At 39.8% G+C, this 19611-nt stretch overlaps 1 protein-coding gene across 2 annotated transcripts; it reads right to left on the bottom strand.

The window, feature by feature from the left end:
* Positions 1-2015: 2015 nt before the first annotated feature.
* Positions 2016-19334, bottom strand: LOC308690036 (uncharacterized protein). Of its 2 annotated transcripts, XM_081364266.1 has the most exons (5): positions 19234-19334; positions 18555-18694; positions 11370-11951; positions 10975-11118; positions 9575-10144 (listed from the first exon to the last, which is right to left on the bottom strand). In XM_081364266.1, the coding sequence occupies exons 3-5, from the start codon at positions 11436-11438 to the stop codon at positions 10052-10054; spliced, it is 306 nt and encodes a 101-aa protein (XP_081220392.1). In that variant the 5' UTR covers positions 11439-11951; positions 18555-18694; positions 19234-19334; the 3' UTR covers positions 9575-10051. The 2 variants fall into 2 exon arrangements, with proteins under 2 accessions (XP_081220391.1, XP_081220392.1); XM_081364265.1 differs by lacking the exons at positions 9575-10144; positions 10975-11118; positions 11370-11951 and adding an exon at positions 2016-3362 and having other exon boundaries at positions 19234-19328.
* Positions 19335-19611: the final 277 nt, after the last annotated feature.

A 19611-nucleotide genomic window follows, 5' to 3' on the forward strand; every position in this document is an offset into this window, starting at 1 on the left:
CATGTTCTCGCCCCTACCCGGTCGAACAAACCTCATTCAGCACCATATTGAGACTGAGCCGGGCATGGTGGTTCGCAGCCGGCCATATAGATTACCTGAACATAAAAAAACATGGTTCAGTCTGAATTAGAGGCGATGCTCGAGATGGGGGCAATAGAATAATCCCACAGTAACTGGGTGAGCCTGATAGTCTTAGTACCTAAAACGGACGGCTCCGTTCGTTTCTGTGTGGATTAACACAAAGTTAATGCTGTGTTGAAATTCGACGGGTAACCAATGTCGCGGATTGGCGAACTGCTTGATCGGCTCGGCACTGCTCGTTTTTATTCGACACTGTATTTAACTAAAGTATACTGGCAGATCCCCTAATCGCCTCTATCTAAAGAAAAGACAGCCTTTACAACGGCGTTCAGATTACACCAATTCTTTACGCTTCCGTTTGGGTTGTTCGGGGCTCCGGCCACGTTTCAACATCTCATGGACCGAATTCTTCGGCTCCCCGGCCTGAGTCGGGGCTGTGGGGGTATGTGGCAAGGGGGATGTGGTTCAGCAAGGTCTGTGACAGGAGAGAGGATCGGGAGACAGCTACGGCGTGAGTGGCTTAAGTGTGAATGACAAACACCTGTGTCTTGTTTCAGTAATTGTTGTGGGGAGACTGATAAAAGCCATGAGGAAAGGAGATGCGAGGGAGAGAGACCAGCGGAGATCTGTGGCTGATCGTGCAGCAGCTGAAAGCAGCGGAAAGAGTTTTTTGAAGAGAACACAGAGAGGATGAGCGCGAGCATGAGGAACGTGTTAATTGACAGCTGATTCTAGTGGACTAAGTTTGATTATACAGCGCGGTGTGCGCGACTTTGTTTTCTCCCGTTTTATTTTGTTTTTCAATTAACACCCGACCCTGTCCTCTTCCTTCCTTGAATATTAAGCATTATTATAACTCTGTATTAGCCATTACATCCAAGTTACCTGCCCTTGACACTAATTCATATTTTGGGTTTTTAGTGCAACATTTATCTACAATTCAAATAAATTATTAAATAACCATTGTATCTTTTTTTTTAGTCAGCAAGGTGCATTAAATAAATTAAAATGCACATCATACATTCTACAACAATAGTAATAGCTCAAATAATTTTACGTCAATAACTGTGATATATGAGTGTTTTTATCAAAACGCTATTGTAATTGTTGAAAGAGACTTAATTTGACAGTTCAAAGTCCAAGAATTTTGGTGATTAGCAAACATTAATTACCATAATGGTGACTTCAAATGAAAGATTCATTAAAGCATGAACATTACCTAGAACTAAACCTCTATTAATTCTCCATAAGAACTTTTGTGGACGTATTCAATTAAGTAAAATTTGTTAATAATAGGGGAAGTTTGTAATGTTGTGTTTTATGTTTTTTGTGTCATGTGAGAACTTTTGTTGTACTTCATGTTCCTAGTGCCATATTCATGTTTATTATTTTTATTGTTCCCAAGTATCTTTTGAATATATAGCCCTTTTTTCCCTTCTTCTCTGTCAGTTGATGCATGTTTGGTTACAGTGTTTTAAAAGATTTGTTGTCAATGAGCCAATGCATAATCTGCTTATAGGAACAGACATGTACATACAGATTATAAACAGAGTTTGGTGTTTTAAGCACCCAAAAATATGATGAAATAAAAAAAGAATAGACTCAATAAAGGTGCCTCAGGATGTGGGAAGGAAAATTGTCTCTAGATTTACTACTGATCAGTGAAAAAAATCAGAAAATAAGATAGGAACTAATGATTACCTGAATGTAAATGCCTTTTAGCCATTGCTTACAAACAATATATATTTTTCTGTGTAGTGATGCACTTAATGTCGATAATTTCCCTGCCAGTGTTTTTTTTTTTTTTAAATGTTGCCAGCCACCATCAACGATTTTGGTAACTTTCACAAAAATGTCATGGTTCCCAGAATATTTTGTTGTATGAATATCTGAACATGCAATATATCAAAAGAAAGTACAGACTCTCTGCTTTTAAAGAAAAAAAAATGTTTATTCTAGATTCATGTGGGTACATTTAATAAAAAATAGCAACATTTTGAATAAAAAGCTGGGAAAGTCACGTTTTTGTGACTACGTTTTTGCGACTACACATCCAGATGGGATTCAGAACGATGATCAAAACACAGATGGAGTTGATCGAGTCCATCAACACCCCTAAAGCTTCACAGTCCTAAAACTTGTCCTGGGTCAACATTTCATTCAGCAACATTAAGCAGTTTTGATTTACTGTAGTGTATATGCTGTTTAATGTTGATGATTGCATTACTTTTCATATGCATATGATATCACTTGTTTCTACATCTTTTTCGCCTTTTCCAGTAACCAATGCTGATTTTAGGAATCGTCCAGAGCTGAGATTCACATAATGGGCTTTTTGTTTCTACGCGCTGTAACCGGTAGACCAATCACAACACTGCTATTTCCGGTATGAGCTCGCAAATGAAGTTTCAGGTCTCTTCGATATGTGAAACTCATGTCACACTGAAGACACATGAAAGGTTTCTCTCCAGTGTGAAGCCTCATGTGGACTTGATAGGTTCCTTTTTCATTGAAACCTTTTCCACACTGTTGGCAGGTGAAAGGCTTCTCTCCTGTGTGAAGTCTCACGTGAACATCGAGGTTTGATTTGCTTGAGCAAGTCCTTCCACAGTAATGGCACATGAAAGGCTTCTCTCCAATGTGACTTATCACATGCCACTCAAGGTGATTGCTGTCTGTGAAACTTCTTTCGCATTGGTGACATTTAAAGAAGTTTTCTCTTGAGTGTAGCCTCATGTGGCCATTAAGGTTTAATTTACGTCTGAAACTCTTTCCACATCGATCACATGTGAAAGGTGTTTCTCCAGTGTGAATTCTTTTGTGGTCATTCAGCGTTCCTTGTTGTGAAAAACTTTTTCCACACAGTTTGCAGGTGAAGGGCTTCTCTCCAGTGTGAATTCTTTTGTGCTCATTCAGCGTTCCTTGTTGTGCAAAACATTTTCCACACAGTTGGCAGGTGAAGGGCTTCTCTCCAGTGTGAACTCTCATGTGGACTTTAAGGCTTCCTTTTCCAGAGAAACCTTTCCCACACTGTTGGCAGGGGTAAGGACTCTCTCCATTGTGAATTCTCACGTGAGCTTTAAGGTTTTCACGTTTACTGAAACTCTTTCCACACTGAAAACAGGTGAAATAACGTCTACCCCCCGTCTTTCGAGCTCTTTTTCGTGAGGGAGTCTTTTCAGTCTGCGAGCAGCTAGGATGGTTTTCCCCAGTTATGAAATCATGATCCTCTTCCTTTACAACGTTAAGTTCTTGAATCTCATCTTCCAGCAGCATCGGGTCTAAGGTGAAAATAGATAAATACAAGTTTAAGCCCCAGTTTAATGGCACAGAATGAAAAATAAATGCATACAAGGTTCAGGCTTCTCAAGCCAACATCAACATTTGTTCAACTTTAGCCTCTAGTTGCAAATTGTGGCAAGCATTCCCATCTCACCTCATTATTGATGTCATCAGCGATTAGTCAATGTCTGCTTGACTTTATTCACTTAACTGTGTATAAACATTGGAAGCTTCAGTGCAATTGGCTGATCCTGTCTGATCGATTGCTCCTGTCTGCCTCGCTGCCTGCTGTGAGTGTGTTTGCTTCGGTGCTGTATAAGCTCCGTCTTAGCCTCGTATTTCCTTGTTTTGAACCATCATTTACTACAATTTCTAGTTGTTTATACTACTACTAAATACAGCTTACCCAACATCTCAGATTAACCTGACATCGCTAGCTTCCGTTACTACTAGCACAACACGCTAGTAATTCGCTAGCCTGCTAACGCGCCACCCGTGCGCTCAGCTATTTTTATTTATTTATTTATTTTTCTCTCGCGCGCTCGCGCCTTTGAGTTCATAAAAGCTCAGGTGAGTAAGAATCACTCAACAAACACGGTGAGTAATGTCTTGTCCTGTTATTGTCACCTGCACTTCATGTCACATGTTTAGCATAGCCTTCTCTGTCGGCAATATAGGATTTATATGTGATAAATGTAAGGAGACAGTTAGGTTGACAGAGAAGATTTCAGAATTAGAAACACGCATCCAAACTTTAATTGAGGATAGTAAGAGTGCTAGAGCTTCAGATGTTTTGGATGCGCATAGCATAGTGAACACTTTACATGAGTCGGTTCCGGCTGAAGTAGAGCCTGTGCAGCCGGGCAAATGGGTGACAGTGAGGGATCGCTCTAGTCGCGGATCTAAAAACCACTCTTCCGTTCCGATTACCATAACAAATCGATTTGCCCCGCTCAGTGAAACACCCACTGAGAATGATTGTACCCTAGTTATTGGCGATTCTATTACACGGAACGTGAAAATAGAGACACCAACCACCATAGTCACATGTTTGCCGGGAGCCAGAGCACCTGACATCAAAGCAAATTTAAAAGTGCTGGCTAATGCTAATCGTAAATTCTCTAAGATCATTATTCATGTCGGCACTAATGATATTCGACTCCGCCAGTCGGAGATCACCAAAATTAATATTAAAGAGGTGTGTGAACTCGCAAGTATGATGTCAAGGACTGTAATTTGCTCTGGCCCCCTTCCTGTTCGCAGGAGTGATGAGATAGTTAGTAGATTGTGTTCGCTTAACGGTTGGCTGTCTAAGTGGTGTCCGCTTAATAATATAGAATTCATAGACAATTGGAAAAGTTTTTGGGGCAAACCTGACCTGTTGAAAAGAGATGGTATTCATCCCTCCTGGGATGGTGCTGCTCTTCTCTCTAGTAATATGGCTCATAGTCTTAGAGCTCAAACATGACAATCTGGGGCTCAGGTCAGGAAGCAGACAGACTGGCTTAACCGACTGTCTGCTAGCGGCCTCGCGTTACCCAGGTCAGATAAATCCCATCACATAGAGCCTCTTTCACCTAGCTATCATCATATAGAGACTGTGTCTGTTCCCCGAATTTGGAATTCCAAAAAAACGTTTTAACCCATCTAAGGTTAAAAATTTAATTGATGTTCAACAAATAAAAAACAGCTATAATACAGATGAGCAAATGCTAAAGCTTGGGTTGCTGAATATTCGATCGCTTACTTCAAAAGCACTCATTGTTAATGATATGATTTCAGATAATAACCTAGATGTGCTGTGTTTGACAGAAACCTGGCTAAAACCAAATGATTACATTACTTTAAATGAATCAACCCCGCAAGATTACTGTTATAAACATGAGCCTCGTCTGAAACGCAAAGGGGGTGGTGTTGCTGTAATTTATAGTAATAGTTTCAAAACCACTAAGAAATCAAGTTTTAAATATAATTCTTTTGAAGCATTGGTGCTTAATGTAAAAATATATAGTGTAAACGATAAATCATGTTTGAGATTTGTGCTGGCTACTGTATACCGGCCACCAGGGCACCATACAGACTTTATCAAAGAATTTGCGGACTTTCTATCAGAATTAATATTGACTGCAGATAAAGTACTAATTGTTGGTGATTTTAATATACACATCGATAATGAAAAAGATGCATTGGGATTGGCATTTAAAGACATTGTAAATTCAATTGGAGTTAGACAACACGTGTCAGGACCTACTCATCGTCGTAATCATACTCTAGATCTAATATTATCACACGGAATAGATGTTGATGCCGTTGAAATTCTGCAGCAGAGCGATGACATCTCAGATCATTATCTAGTCTCGTGTAATTTGCATTTAGCCAAGGCTGCAAAGCCAACTCCGTGTTTCAAATATGTGAGACCTATCACTTCTGCCACTAAAGATTGCTTTATTAATAATCTTCCTGATCAGTTTCATCATCTCAGCATCCCAGATAGCTTAGAAGAACTTGATATTGCGACAGAAACGTTTAACTCTCTCTTATCCAGCACTTTAGACACAGTTGCTCCGTTGCGCTTAAAGAAGATTAAAGAAAATAGTCCAACGCCGTGGTACAACGAGCACACTCAGGCACTTAAGAGAGCAGCCAGAAAAATGGAGCGCAACTGGAAGAAAACAAAACTAGAGGTATTTCCCATTTCATGGAAGGAGAGCTCGATTGCTTACAGAGAGGCTTTAAAAGCTGCTAGATCTGCTTATTTTTCAACCCTATTAGAAGAAAATAAACATAATCCTAGGTATTTATTTGAAACGGTGGCTAAACTAACGAAAAATAAAGCTTCAAGCCCAGAAGTTTCCAAGAAACACAGCAGTAATGATTTTATGAACTTCTTCACTTGTAAGATTGATAATATCAGGGACAAAATTATAACTATGCAACCGTCTACTACGGTATCGCATCAGGCAGTGCATTGTAGTCTCCCTGAGGAAAAATTTTATTCATTCGTTGCTATAGGAGAGGAAGAATTTACTAAACTCGTTAAATCATCTAAATCGACAACATGTATGTTAGACCCTATACCGACTAAGCTACTGAAAGAGATGCTTCCAGAGGTCCTAGATCCTCTTCTTAATATCATTAATTCGTCTTTGTCTCTAGGATACGTACCAAAAAACTTTAAGCTGGCTATGATTAAACCGCTTGTTAAAAAAACGCAACTTGATCCTACAGAATTAGTCAATTACAGGCCGATCTCGAATCTACCTTTTCTGTCAAAGATATTAGAAAAGGCAGTATCCTCACAACTGTGTTCCTTTCTTGAAAGAAATGATATCTGCGAGGATTTCCAGTCCGGATTTAGACCGTACCATAGTACCGAGACAGCTCTCGTTAGAGTCACAAATGATTTGCTCTTATCATCCGATCGTGGTTGTATCTCGCTATTAGTGTTACTCGATCTTAGTGCTGCATTTGACACCATTGACCACAACATTCTTTTACATAGACTAGAACATTATGTTGGCATTACGGGAAATGCACTAGCATGGTTTAAATCATACTTATCTGACCGTTATCAGTTTGTTGCAGTAAATGATGAGATGTCTCATCGATCACAAGTTCATTATGGCGTACCACAAGGCTCAGTACTAGGACCGCTGCTGTTCACTCTGTACATGCTACCATTAGGAGATATCATTAGGAAACATGAAATTAGCTTTCACAGTTATGCTGACGATACTCAGCTGTATATTTCTTCAAAACTTAACGTAACTTATCAATTCACAAAATTAACGGAATGCATAGCGGATATAAAAAATTGGATGACTCGTAATTTTCTACTTCTAAATTCTGAAAAAACAGAGTTTCTAATTATTGGACAAAAAACTTCCTCACGTAATAACCTAGAATACTGTCTAACACTTGATGGCTGCTCTGTTAAGTCTTCGTTGTCGGTTAGGAACCTGGGTGTGCTCTTTGATACCAATCTTTCATTTGAAAGTCACGTGTCTAGTATCTGTAAAACTGCATTTTTCCATCTTAAAAATATATCTAAATTACGCCATATGCTCTCATTGACAAATGCGGAACAATTAGTTCATGCGTTCATGACCTCAAGGCTAGATTATTGTAATGCTCTACTGGGTGGTTGCCCTGCATGCTTAATAAACAAACTATAGCTGGTTCAAAACGCAGCAGCTCGAGTTCTTACCAGAACCAGGAAGTATGACCATATTAGCCCAGTTCTGTCAAAACTGCATTGGCTCCCTATTAAACATCGCATAAATTTTAAAATATTGCTGATTACTTACAAAGCACTAAATGGTTTAGCTCCGCAGTACTTGAGCGAGCTCTTAACGCATTATAGTCCGTCACGTCTATTGCGATCTCAAAATTCCGGCCAGTTACTAATACCTAGAATATCAAAATCGACTGCTGGCGGTAGATCCTATTCCTATTTAGCTCAAAAACTCTGGAACAGTCTTCCTACCATTGTCCGGGAAGCAGACACACTCTGTCAGTTCAAAGCCAGATTAAAGACACATCTCTTTGACCTAGCATTCACATAATACATTATAGACTTCTATAATTTAATGTTAGGCTGCATAGATTAGGTCAGCCGGAACCGGGAACACTTCCCATAAATCCTGATGTACTCGTTACATCATGAGAAGAATGGCATCTACGCTAATTTTAGTGTCTGTGTTTATCCCGAGGTTTTCCTGCAGCCTGCCGGATCCAGGCCGTATCCAGATCTGACGAAGGACCTTCGCCTGGACCGATGACAACACAGTGCTGAAGTGCCAACTAGTCTCTCCCTATGGAGGATCCCACTACCACTATACAGATAAGGCGTTGTCGGGAAAATTCGTTTCGCGTTCCTACCCCAAAGCAACAAAATAAAATAAAATTCTTTATCAAAATTTTTAAGGAAAGACAAGTACTTTGTTTAGGCTTGGCTTGTAGAGAATTCCAAACCTGCGTATTTTCAAATGCACATAACTATAGAACCCATTCTAAATGCGCATGTGAACGCCATCAGCGTTTCTCACAGGTTCGCGTTTAAAGTCTGTGTAGAGGGAATGGTGTCGTCTTAGCGGCACCATCATCATGAAGATGACTTGACTTGACTTAAACCCTATATAATATGATGCTATAAAAATTCTAAGATCCACACTGGGAATATGGAAAAAAATACAAACACAGGCTTTAGTTGGATAATAGAGGATATGGTAAATGTAATGAGTCAGAAGTGTTATGATTTCATGCCTACAGTGATATGGTCATGCAGATCCACTTTCCTGCAGAGATCAGCTCCAACCCTGATCAAACACACCTGAACAAGCTAATCAAGGGCTTTAGCAAATCAGACAAGTCACCTTCATTTATATAGCGCTTTTAACAATATAGATTGTTTCGAAGCAGCTTTACAGTGATAACAGGAAATTACAGTAACAGAGATTGTTTTGGTTTTACAGCAGCTCTAGAATAAAGTTATTGATTCACTTCCATTGCAAAGATCATTAGTTAGGGGCCGCGAACACGACACCGTTTTAACAGAAAACACACTTATTTGCACAACAACAGTGCCTGGTGGCTCGAGAACGCAAACCTTGAAACAGGTTCCAAGGTGCAAGCGTTGAATAATTTAGAAAAACATTATCTCCGCGTAAACTTCAGAAATGTGAATCTGTGAAAATGCTGACGGAGTGCACGTGTTACGTATTACGTGTCTAGTCTATAGGTGGTGCTGTATTCATATCATAAAAGATATTGCAATTTATGACAAAATTCAAAATAACAGACTGATGTTTGCCTGATCTGGACAAAATCAGCACAGATTCAGCATGACACCAATATTATGAGTTTCTAACAAGCTGTTAAAGTTAATAGCAATAGCTATTTTTCGTATATCATGACCCACAGGCGGTGCTGTTCCCATCTTTTGTTTCCCCTTCAGAGCATGTATTTGAAGAAGTGTACCAACTTTTGTTTTGATTAATCAAAGTCTGGCCAAGATACAGCCTTTGAATCCTTTGGTAAACATTATAAAGCTTGTGATCAGGGCTGTGCGATATGACGATATATATATAGGGTTCTTGCAGGTTTCAGTAAGTCAAATTTAAGACCTTTTTAAGACATTTTAAGACCATAAAGATTGAAATTTAAGACCTACACGACGCATTACTAAAAAAAAATTCAAATCAAAGAAATTCTGAAAAAAATCATTTTATTTCAATGAATTCAGTCATACAGATAAAGCAATCACATTAGTAACCTTAATTAATAGTTGGTAACCACATTAATAACCTCGGGATAATTACAGCATCTATCTATCTAACATGGATTATCTGATGTGTGTGAGTGAGAGAGAGATGAGAGAGAGAGAGAGATAGTGAGAGAGAGAGAGAGAGAGAGAGAGAGAGAGAGAGAGAGAGAGAGAGGTGATAGGAGCTGGGCCATCTTTGAGCCAGCCTTTCCCTCGGCTTCCTCGGCAAGCATGTCTGCCTCCCTGGCAAGACAGTTGGACACCTCTTTTAAACAGGTCTTCCTCTTTTTTAGTTGCTCTAAACCATCCTCTGCAAGCTTTCTCTTCTGGCTCTGCATTTCCATTTTTCCATTTTCTGCATTTTTCAATCTCCAGCCCAAGCAGCAGGATAGGGACGGCTTAAACTCTCATGCAGGAAGTTGTCTAGTCGGTTCTCAAATGGCTGGAAGTTGAGAAGTTCTTCGTTCCTTGCCTCAACGGACAGGAAAGACTCAAACTGTTGGACAATGGTTTCCCCTAAAACAAAGTGATTAGAAGTCAAATATGCATATACATAAATCACAGCACTCAAGACTCAAACTGACTCTTAACCTATGTAAGTCTTCAATAACAACATACAAAAGCCTGTGTAAAATGATGGGACTTATTCAATACATGGGCCACTGCACACAGAAGAGGTGCAAGATGTCCATGCTAAACCAATACACTGATAGGAAAAGAGAAAAGGGGGACCAAATGTCTGCAACAGAGAGAATGCTCGAAACACAGTCTTATAAAAATTCAGAGTATAGTTGAGCATGGTACTTAAACTTTGGTTCATAACCCCTTCCAAATCTATTCCTACCAGCAGATACACCTCCTGTCAGCTGCTTGTCCTTCAGAAATGTCTGTATGAGACATTTCATTTAAGTCTTGCTTTTGTCTGGGTCCCTGAACATGAGAGACTGGTCAGGACACTCCATCTGCCTAACTGTTGCATATTTCAAAGGGCTCTTCTCCTGAACTTTCCTCACGATGTTTGAGAGTCCAAGCATGCAATCCCTCTTAAACTCAAGGACCCTTAGCTCTGCACTTTTACTGTTCTGGACAGGGGAATGTGCAATAAAAAAAATACATGTCAGTAGTATCAAAAAAAAAGTTTAACTCAAAAAGTACACATGATTGGGCAATCATGAGACTTCATGCAATGAGGTCATATGACTTCTTAGTGTATTAGCCTAATGGCAAAGTTTCTTCCTGTTGCACACTTTACAACTGACATATCTGGAGTATGTTAAACGAAATGACACTTGCTGCCTGCATATTGATAATTATTTCCAAAACCTTAAGAATCATCATGACAATACCTTGAGAGCTGCCTCAGCACCCAAGCCGATGTCAACCATCTGTGGGGGGAGGAGCAAGTTCTTGTCAGACAGGTCCAGTATGGTAAGCTGAAGGGCAGTGATGTCTTGCAGGACCTCTCTTTTAACAAATTGCCTCAGTAGACTCTGTCAGAAGACAAATGAAGTAACAATAACAGAGTTGAAAGGGTTTCATTCAATTAATAAAGCAATTAACATTCACTTGGTCTAGAGGAGACTGGCTCTAAAATACTTCACATGTTGGCCTAACAATATGACAAATATTTTGATTAACTTGGATAAAAGCAATCGCCAGAGATGAATAAATAAACAAATAGAATGTATGTTGAGAGGTTTATACCAACAAGTGATACAACCCATATACTGTTAATAATTACCTTAATCAAATCAGCCAAGTCTTTGCCAAAGAAAGGCATCACAGGTTCATCTGTTTGGTACTTCCTCATGAATGGATCAAAGGTCCTGGCCACTGCCAATTGTGCATCCTCGTTATTGTTAAAGGATCGTTGTGGGCTGCTTCAATGGTGTCAAATGATGCCGTCTTGGGGGTTTGGCAGCTCTTTTCTGTGCACAGTGTCCAGGTATAGCAGAGATGGCCAGACCGCCAGAGCCCACTCAATAGCCGGAAGATTGTCCAGCCACCGATGGCCGCAGAATGGCTGAGGCAACACTGTGGATTTGGTGAATCTTACGTAGTCCTCCCTCCTCGCTGGAACATGGTGGAATAATGTGTGCATTGCCTTTAATATCTTGTCCACATGCCACATCGAAAAGCCATCCTTGAAGGCATTATGCAGTGTGTGGAGCCCACAGCTGCCTACGGACACCAGACACCAGACACCACTCCCATAGTTCTCAGCATGGTCAAGCTGGAGGAGCTCTAAAAACTTGAAGTTCACATTAGGCCCATTCATGGAGACTGACATCAGCCTGCTGCCGTACAATTGATCCAAAGACTCCTTATGTATTGAAAATAAGGAGAAATAAAAAGACAGATATACATCATTAAAGCAATGACACACACAGTCATTGTACATTTAACTATCTACATGTTTGACTACAAGCCTTTCGTCATGTATCTCTGTAGGTGTGTAGAACTATGACTGCTAATGTGTCCTAAACTGCATGTGAACCTACATTTCCTATCTCTCGATTGCCAAATTTTTGTTTTAAACAATAAAGACTAATCTAATGTAAACTGATAAAATAAATTAAAAACATAAACAATGTTAGGTTACTTTTTCTATGTAGGCTACAGCTTCAAATGTGTAGACAGACATTACTTTCTTGTCTCAAAAGTGATAAGTAAAAGAATAGCCCATTCAACTTTCACTTAATTTGACATGTTTCAGTAGGTCCTGCGCTGTCCCATGTCCTATGGCCCATGAACTGTGAGCCCAGGTACCTCGACTTAAAGCAGCACTCAGTAGGTTCGGGATTTCTTTGCTGTATTCTCGCTTTTTGCTCGCAGGTTTCTCTCTAGAGCTCCCCCCACAGCTTCGGAATAGATATTTGACAACACTGTTGTAAAAACTCGTTGGTGATTCTCAGACACCAGAGGCTATAGATCAACGACATCAAAGCAGATGGGACATTCTTTAAAACGTCTTCTTCATTCGGGTTCAGACAGCGTGAGGGAGCGCAATAATGACAGCATTTTAGCAGATTTCTTTTGGCTGTAAAGCAATTGTTTACATCGCGAGACCTGATATCACGCGAGACTTCCTGACGCGACGGTTGCAAGTGCGTATTTTCTGCTCACGGGCACCAGGGGGGTGCGAAACGACCACCATTCAACCCGAAATAAGTAATATAACCATTCCAATGACTCCGAAGCTGTTCAGTTAAGGTAAAAAAAGTTACTTAGTTCACCTTTAACAATTCCATTGTTCCAGAAACGAACGTGGACGTCAAGCTGGTCTGATTTAGGCTTTTGTCGAACATTACGACATATGGCCCGGTAAGAGTATGAATCAATTTCCTCTTTATAAACTCCCCCAATCCAAATCTTGCCACATAAGAGCAGTACCTGGAGCTGGGTACCACTTGTAACCAACAGCGGAAATCGTTGTGATCTAGCTATCTCTCGTTGAAAGTACACTTTCCCATTTTCCACACATAGCCAAACTTGAACAAACTCTGAGGAGACGCAGACGCATTTCACGAGCAGGTAACTGCATTTATCACAGGATCAACTGTATCACACACATCAACTGTAGTTTTATCACCGCGTACGTACCAACACCAATATCCTCCAGAAAGAACTACAACACACCGAAATAACTTTCTGCGGCCAGCATTTCTGGAAATGAACAAGGGTAAAACCTTTTTTAGACCTGACTAAATTAAATTTAAAGGGGACCTATTATGCCCCTTTTCACTAGATGTAAAATAAGTCTCTGATGTCCCCAGAGTGTGTATGTGAAGTTTTAGCTCAAAATACCCAACAGAATTTCATTTACAGCACGTGTAAATCATCATTTTTTGGGTCTGTGAAAAACACACTGTTTTAGTGCTTCTCCTTTTTAGTGCTCTCCTCTTTCCACGGTTGAAACACTGATTGAGCAATTCCATGTGACATGATACGGACTTCGATAAGTTGTACTCTATCTTTTAACACACTTTCAGATGCTCATTCATGTTTATTTCGCGCGGTAACTGGTGTTATTAATGCGGAAGAGAAGATCATGTGCTTCTCTTGAGCTGAGCTGCGCCAGAGCGATCTCACGCCACGTTTTTGAATTTCGTAAGAAAATGGACGTAATTTGAAATCTGAGACTTTGTTTCACATCAATAATAACAAAGCACAAATATTATTGCGATTTATTGGATGGGATGCGCACAACAAAGTTCCATTCATTCATCAACTGAAAAGAGGATGACTAATCGATTCTTGGGATTTAAGAATCGATATCGGTTCGTAAAAATGAGAATCGATTAAAATCGAGAAATCGATATTTTTTACCCAGCCCTACTACAGAGTCAGAGAATATATGCTGTATGGAGTTGGAACAGGTATAGTGTAGTTTAATTATGATTATAACCTATTTGGCATTGCTTGTATTGTTATACACTATTAATGCAAGCCTGCTGTAGGACTCCGTCTGACGATCTGAATTGTCTGAATGATGACACAAAATATACTGATGAGTTTAATAAAGTATGTCATGTATGCCACACAAAAGATGAAGCATCAGTTTTTCTTCAGAAAATCACTGTTAGAGCTGAGTAAACAGTATAAGAAGTGCATAAGTAACTTACATAAATTTCTGTAGAGTTGAGGGAGCATTTTCTTTGAAAACAAAATGAATCCACCTCGTCTTCAGTGGCCAGCAGATTTCAAGAGCAAATAGAGAGAGCTATGTGAATGAATACATCCAGCTACAACACCTTCAACGCTTGGGAGATGCTGCAACGCTTCTCGTGAGTGCATTGCTGCAGCAATGGCTGATGTGTACAACTCGCAGTGAACTCGATCAGGGCGGGTCTAAGTTATAACGGCAGTGTCAATCAACACTCGTGGGCGGGGCCTGTGGCTTTAGTGATGTCACTAAAGCCACATTCTGAAAACGGGTCGTTTGGAGAGACTGCTTTTGATTTATGGAGATTTAAAAAAAAAGGAGTGAGTGGATTTTTATCACTGTAGGGTGGTTGTGTACACACACTGCCAACACACATTTATGTCCAAATACCATACAAAAGTGAATTTTGCATAATAGGTCCCCTATAAGACCTCGGATGAAAATCTGGCCATTGTTAAGACATTTTAAGGCCTTAAATTTAAAGTTCAGAATTTTAGACTTTTTAAGACCCCGCAGGAAACCCTGTATTTATCAGATGGACCATTTCATATTTTTGTTATTTCGTGGTGTTGCAAAATACACTGTTTACGGCAATACTTTTGGATGACTGCAATCTTACACACTACCGTAGGGATGCAGACAGAAATGTGAATAACATGTAGAGTGAAGGGGAGACAGAAACTGGTGGCCCGAGCAGGAGAGGGACCAGCAAGGACAAAACGAGGAGCTCGTTTCTAAACGAGGGACTACCTCTGTAGCATGGACAGGGTTTGATAATGAAAACTTTGCAAATTATGTAGGACACTGGATCCCAGAACAGGCTCAAAACACCACTAACTTCACTCGCATTATTGACGTAATACATCATTCTTCATATCATATATAACAGCACAGTGAGGCGGTGGTCACGCTACACGGCACAGATTGTACTACGGACTATTTCAATTGAGCAGTGTAACTTTCTAATATGTTTGGTTGACTGTATTTTATTTTGATAATGAACAGGCTGCTATGTTAGCAATGCTAGAATATGTTAGCAATACTAGAATATGTTGTTTGTGTGTGTGTGGGTGGGTGTGTGTGTGTGTGTGTGTGTGTGTGTGTGTGTGTGTGTGTGTGTGTGTGTGTGTGTGTGTGTGTGTGTGTGTGTGTGTGTGTGTGTGTGTGTGTGTGTGTGTGTGTGCACGCGAGGTGCCGGCGCGATTTTTAGTGCGAGATGTGACATTGTGTGAATCCATTCCACACTATCCTGCAATTTTTTGCTGGTTTCAAAACACACAACAAGCTGCATATTACCTGCTATCTATTTTCACTGAAATGTAAGCCTAATTGTTTGCCAGTTGGTGTTGTATATATCCTCAGAAAAACTATAGCCAGCGACATACCATTGCGACTTACCTATGATGACTTGACAGCTGAGTGCAGGTGTTTCACTCACGTTGGATTATAGGCCATGTATCACATTTGCATAGTCTGTAGGCTACTAATTGAATTCGTGATTGGTTGACTGCCAAATTAAAATATTAAACAGAACGATAAAATAACGTTATCAACCAGTTAATGGCCATTTCAAATAAACGTTTCTGTTCATAACGATTCAATTTGATTTTGTTACCGTGTCTGGTTATGTTCCTGTCAAAATTTTGTTCATTTCAAGTTTTTGGTTTCGTTCATTGTTTCGGAGCCATGTGCTAGCCTACATTTTAAACTTGAAAGCACAATGTTTACATTTGGCATTTTATATAGCAATATTTTATGTTGGGCCTGTAATCATTTGTTTTTGAAAATTTTTTTATATTTCATTCATATTTTATATTTCTACATGCTTAATTAAACATTTGCCTAGAAGTTCTAAATAAAGGGAGAAAAATAATCACATATGAATGAGTTTGAGTATATACTTTAAAATCTAGAAAAGAAATAGTCCTTTCCACGTGATCAATATATATAAACTATTAATTGATTGAATCTACAGAAAAGGTACTATATTGTGATATATATTGTTATCAGAATATGAGATGACTTATATCGTGATATAAGATTTTGGTCATATCACCCAGCCCTACTTGTGATGTCAATATTTTCACAAAAATGAATAAAACAAATCTGTGTCATTTCTAAGCAGCTCGGTCCAAAGATCATCTCGACCAATTTTCATAAAAATTGGACAAAAATAGGAACAAAATGGCTGCTACTGTAATGGGTGGAGTCTAATGTAAGACGTTCAGCGACCGGTAAAAAACACGCAGGTTTTATGCTCCACTCCACTTTTAGGCAAAATCGTCATTTTGCATCATTGTAGGAGGAAGTGTAAGAGGGGGGGATTTCTGTTAAGACTACAAGCATTAGTTCCCACCCTTTCAAACCCGCCCATAGGGGGTTGAACCTAATGCGCTAACAGACCTATCGCAGATCAGTGCCAGTGCGTTTGATTTCACCGGCAGAAACCTGCATGTCCGGCCGTCGAGATCGTCCAAAATGTCCGGGATTCGGCTTTGCTTTCTACGGTCGCCATTCATTGTTTACATGCACACTAGGCTTGTTGCGATAGTCGGTGTTACCGGTGATACACGGTGTTTAACCCACCTACCGGTCATAGCACTTGACCACCGGCACCGTCCCCATCGTGTTGAAGTTTAAGCTTATAGTAATAAAGCACTTAATTCAGTTAGTGACTACGTGCCTTCGTAATTTAGCGTAAGCGGAACGAGCGCCGCAGTAAAGCAGCAGGTGTCCGATTTCATTTATCATTTGAGGAGAGTGAGGCGAGCTAACTGGCAAAGGATGGCGGAAGATCTGGTTTCAAAGAGAAATGCAAAAGCACCTATTTGGAAATATTTTGGATTCAAACCAAATGCCAACAGGGAACCTGAAAACGTTAACGAGGCAACCTGTAAACTTTGCCTGATGAAAGTGGCAGCATCCGGAGGTAACACTTCGAATTTACACGCACATCTTCAGGCTACCTTATTTAACGAAGTTTTTGATGTTCGTTCGTTTCATATTCGATGGTTGTGCTGTGTTTTTTTTTGTGTGGTTTTTTTTGCTGAAAAAGGCAGGCACTTTATTTAACGAATAGTGATTTTTTTTATATAATTTCTTGTTTGATACTTGCACGATGTGTGCAGTGGTTCGTTTTGTTAATAAATGCACTTTAAAAATGTTTCATAAGTGCTTTTGTTTAGTTTTTACATGGTGTGTTAAGTTATTATTCATTTTGCAATATAGATGTGTGTAATACTAGCGAGTGTCTTATTGTTTTGTGTATTTTTATTAAGAATAAAATAAATTAACCCATGATTAATTCAAACAAATGCTACTGAATTGCCTCTAATTAAAGTGAAAGTAAATTGAGACGTGTGCACGTCCGCATTTTCGGCCACCCGAAATCCCCGACACGCAACCCCGGTGACACCGGGATTACCGTTTTTTTTACACGCCGATTAACCGGTGGAAAAAATCCGTCACCGCAACATCCCTAATGCACACCTTTTGTTTCAATCTAACTGAATTCATTCCGATTGGTGAATCTGAATGTAGTGTTTACATGAACGCTAAACAAGTGATCGGTTGATGTGCGTTTTACCATTTCTAAGAAAATACCCGCTCCTCCGTGAGAGATAGCCCACGAGACCGGTGCGTCTCACAGACGCCGCTCATCAGTAATCACGCCACCGCTTTTGCGTTCTAGAGTCGCCATTCATCATGTTTACTGTGGCGAGCAGGACGAAGCTAGGGCCTCGGGAGAAAGACGCAAGGCCGGTGGCGTGATCGGTTGATGTGCGTTTTACCAGTGCTAAGAAAATACCCGCTCCTCCGTGAGAAATACGAGACCAGTGCCTCACAGGTGTCGGTCATCAGTAATCACGCCACCGGCCTCGTGTCGTTCTCCCGCGGCCCTAGTCTCGTCCTGCTCGTCACAGTAAACACAATGAATGGCGACTGTAGAACGCAAAAGCCGAATCCCAGACATTTTGAGCGATGCGATCTCAAAAACCCGGGCAGACTCACAGAGACTAGTTAGCTTTGTTGTTTACAACTGCTCTCTAACCGGTAGGCATGGCTTGGGAGTGGCCTCGTAGAGCAGCGAAGCAAGTGCATTCTCGGAGTTGTTGTCTTTCATCCACATGAGCCAAAATAAATTTTCTGGCTTTTCTCAGTCAAGAAACTTCTACATAAATGACCCAATTTAAATACACATTCATCTTTCCAGAGGTGGAGTATCCCTTTAACTATTAAATCTGTGAGAATGAAACCAACCTGTTTGTTCCTCAGTATCTTTGTGTTTCAGTGTTTCTTCAATCTTCATGTCTTCACTCTCCTCTTTAATAAACTCCATCTTTATAATATTGTCACGTGGATCTCAGTCACTTCACCAGGAGTTTTTCTGTGAGTTTGTCCTGTTTAAGATGAGAATAATTAACGTTAAGCATTTCAATCAGATCTAGTTCAGTAGTTCAGTACACTGGTAAGAGAGTCAGTCAGAGTGAGAGTTAATGGACTTAAACAATAGCCAATAAGTAATTGAAAAAAAAATTAAACTAGTAGCAGCTAGTTTTAATAAAAATAAAAGAGAATAAAATGAATAAAAGAGCACAAATAGACATACACACCTCATTAGCCTACTATGATTCTATTACTTAGAATTAATTTTTGGTGTGATGTGTAAATTAATATAAACTGCACTTTCATGAAAACATTCGCTTTTGTTTTTTTAGTACACGAGCGCTTTTTAATGACATTGTTTAAAAGCTGCGTTTCTCCATCCCTACTGCGCTTTACTCACATTCTTTAACGGGTTGTTAATGGTTAAGCATAACAACGTTACATTCAGTGATATAACTAATTTCATAGCTCTCATAAAGCTATAGAACAGTCGAAATCACAATCTAACCGAGCCAAAAGGGTTTATATCGTTCTAAACACTTAAAACACAAACCTTTATTCAGCAGAATCACAGCAAATGCAGGAGCAAAGACGCAGCCATATGACGTCACACCACCAAACCAAAATAAAAGTACCAGTCAAAAGTTCTTCTTCTTTTACGGCGGATCGCAGACATATATGTGCATTACCGCCACCTATTTTAGAAATGGACCATTGACACTATCCCTACCGACATAAATTCCCTTATTTACCCGCACAGAGGCTTCATCAAATTTCATCCGGCGCTGCGTGTTCAGCTCCTCCGTCCACTCTCAACCCCCATGACAGATAAAATAAATAAATAAATAAAATACCCTAATTTAAATACGCTTATTTAACCCAGTATTTCCCAAATAATCTACCATTAAATTTATTATACTCCTATCTGACT

The sequence above is a fragment of the Scardinius erythrophthalmus genome, assembly GCF_964197995.2.
Source record: "Scardinius erythrophthalmus genome assembly, chromosome: 4".
Classification (NCBI taxonomy): domain Eukaryota; kingdom Metazoa; phylum Chordata; class Actinopteri; order Cypriniformes; family Leuciscidae; genus Scardinius; species Scardinius erythrophthalmus.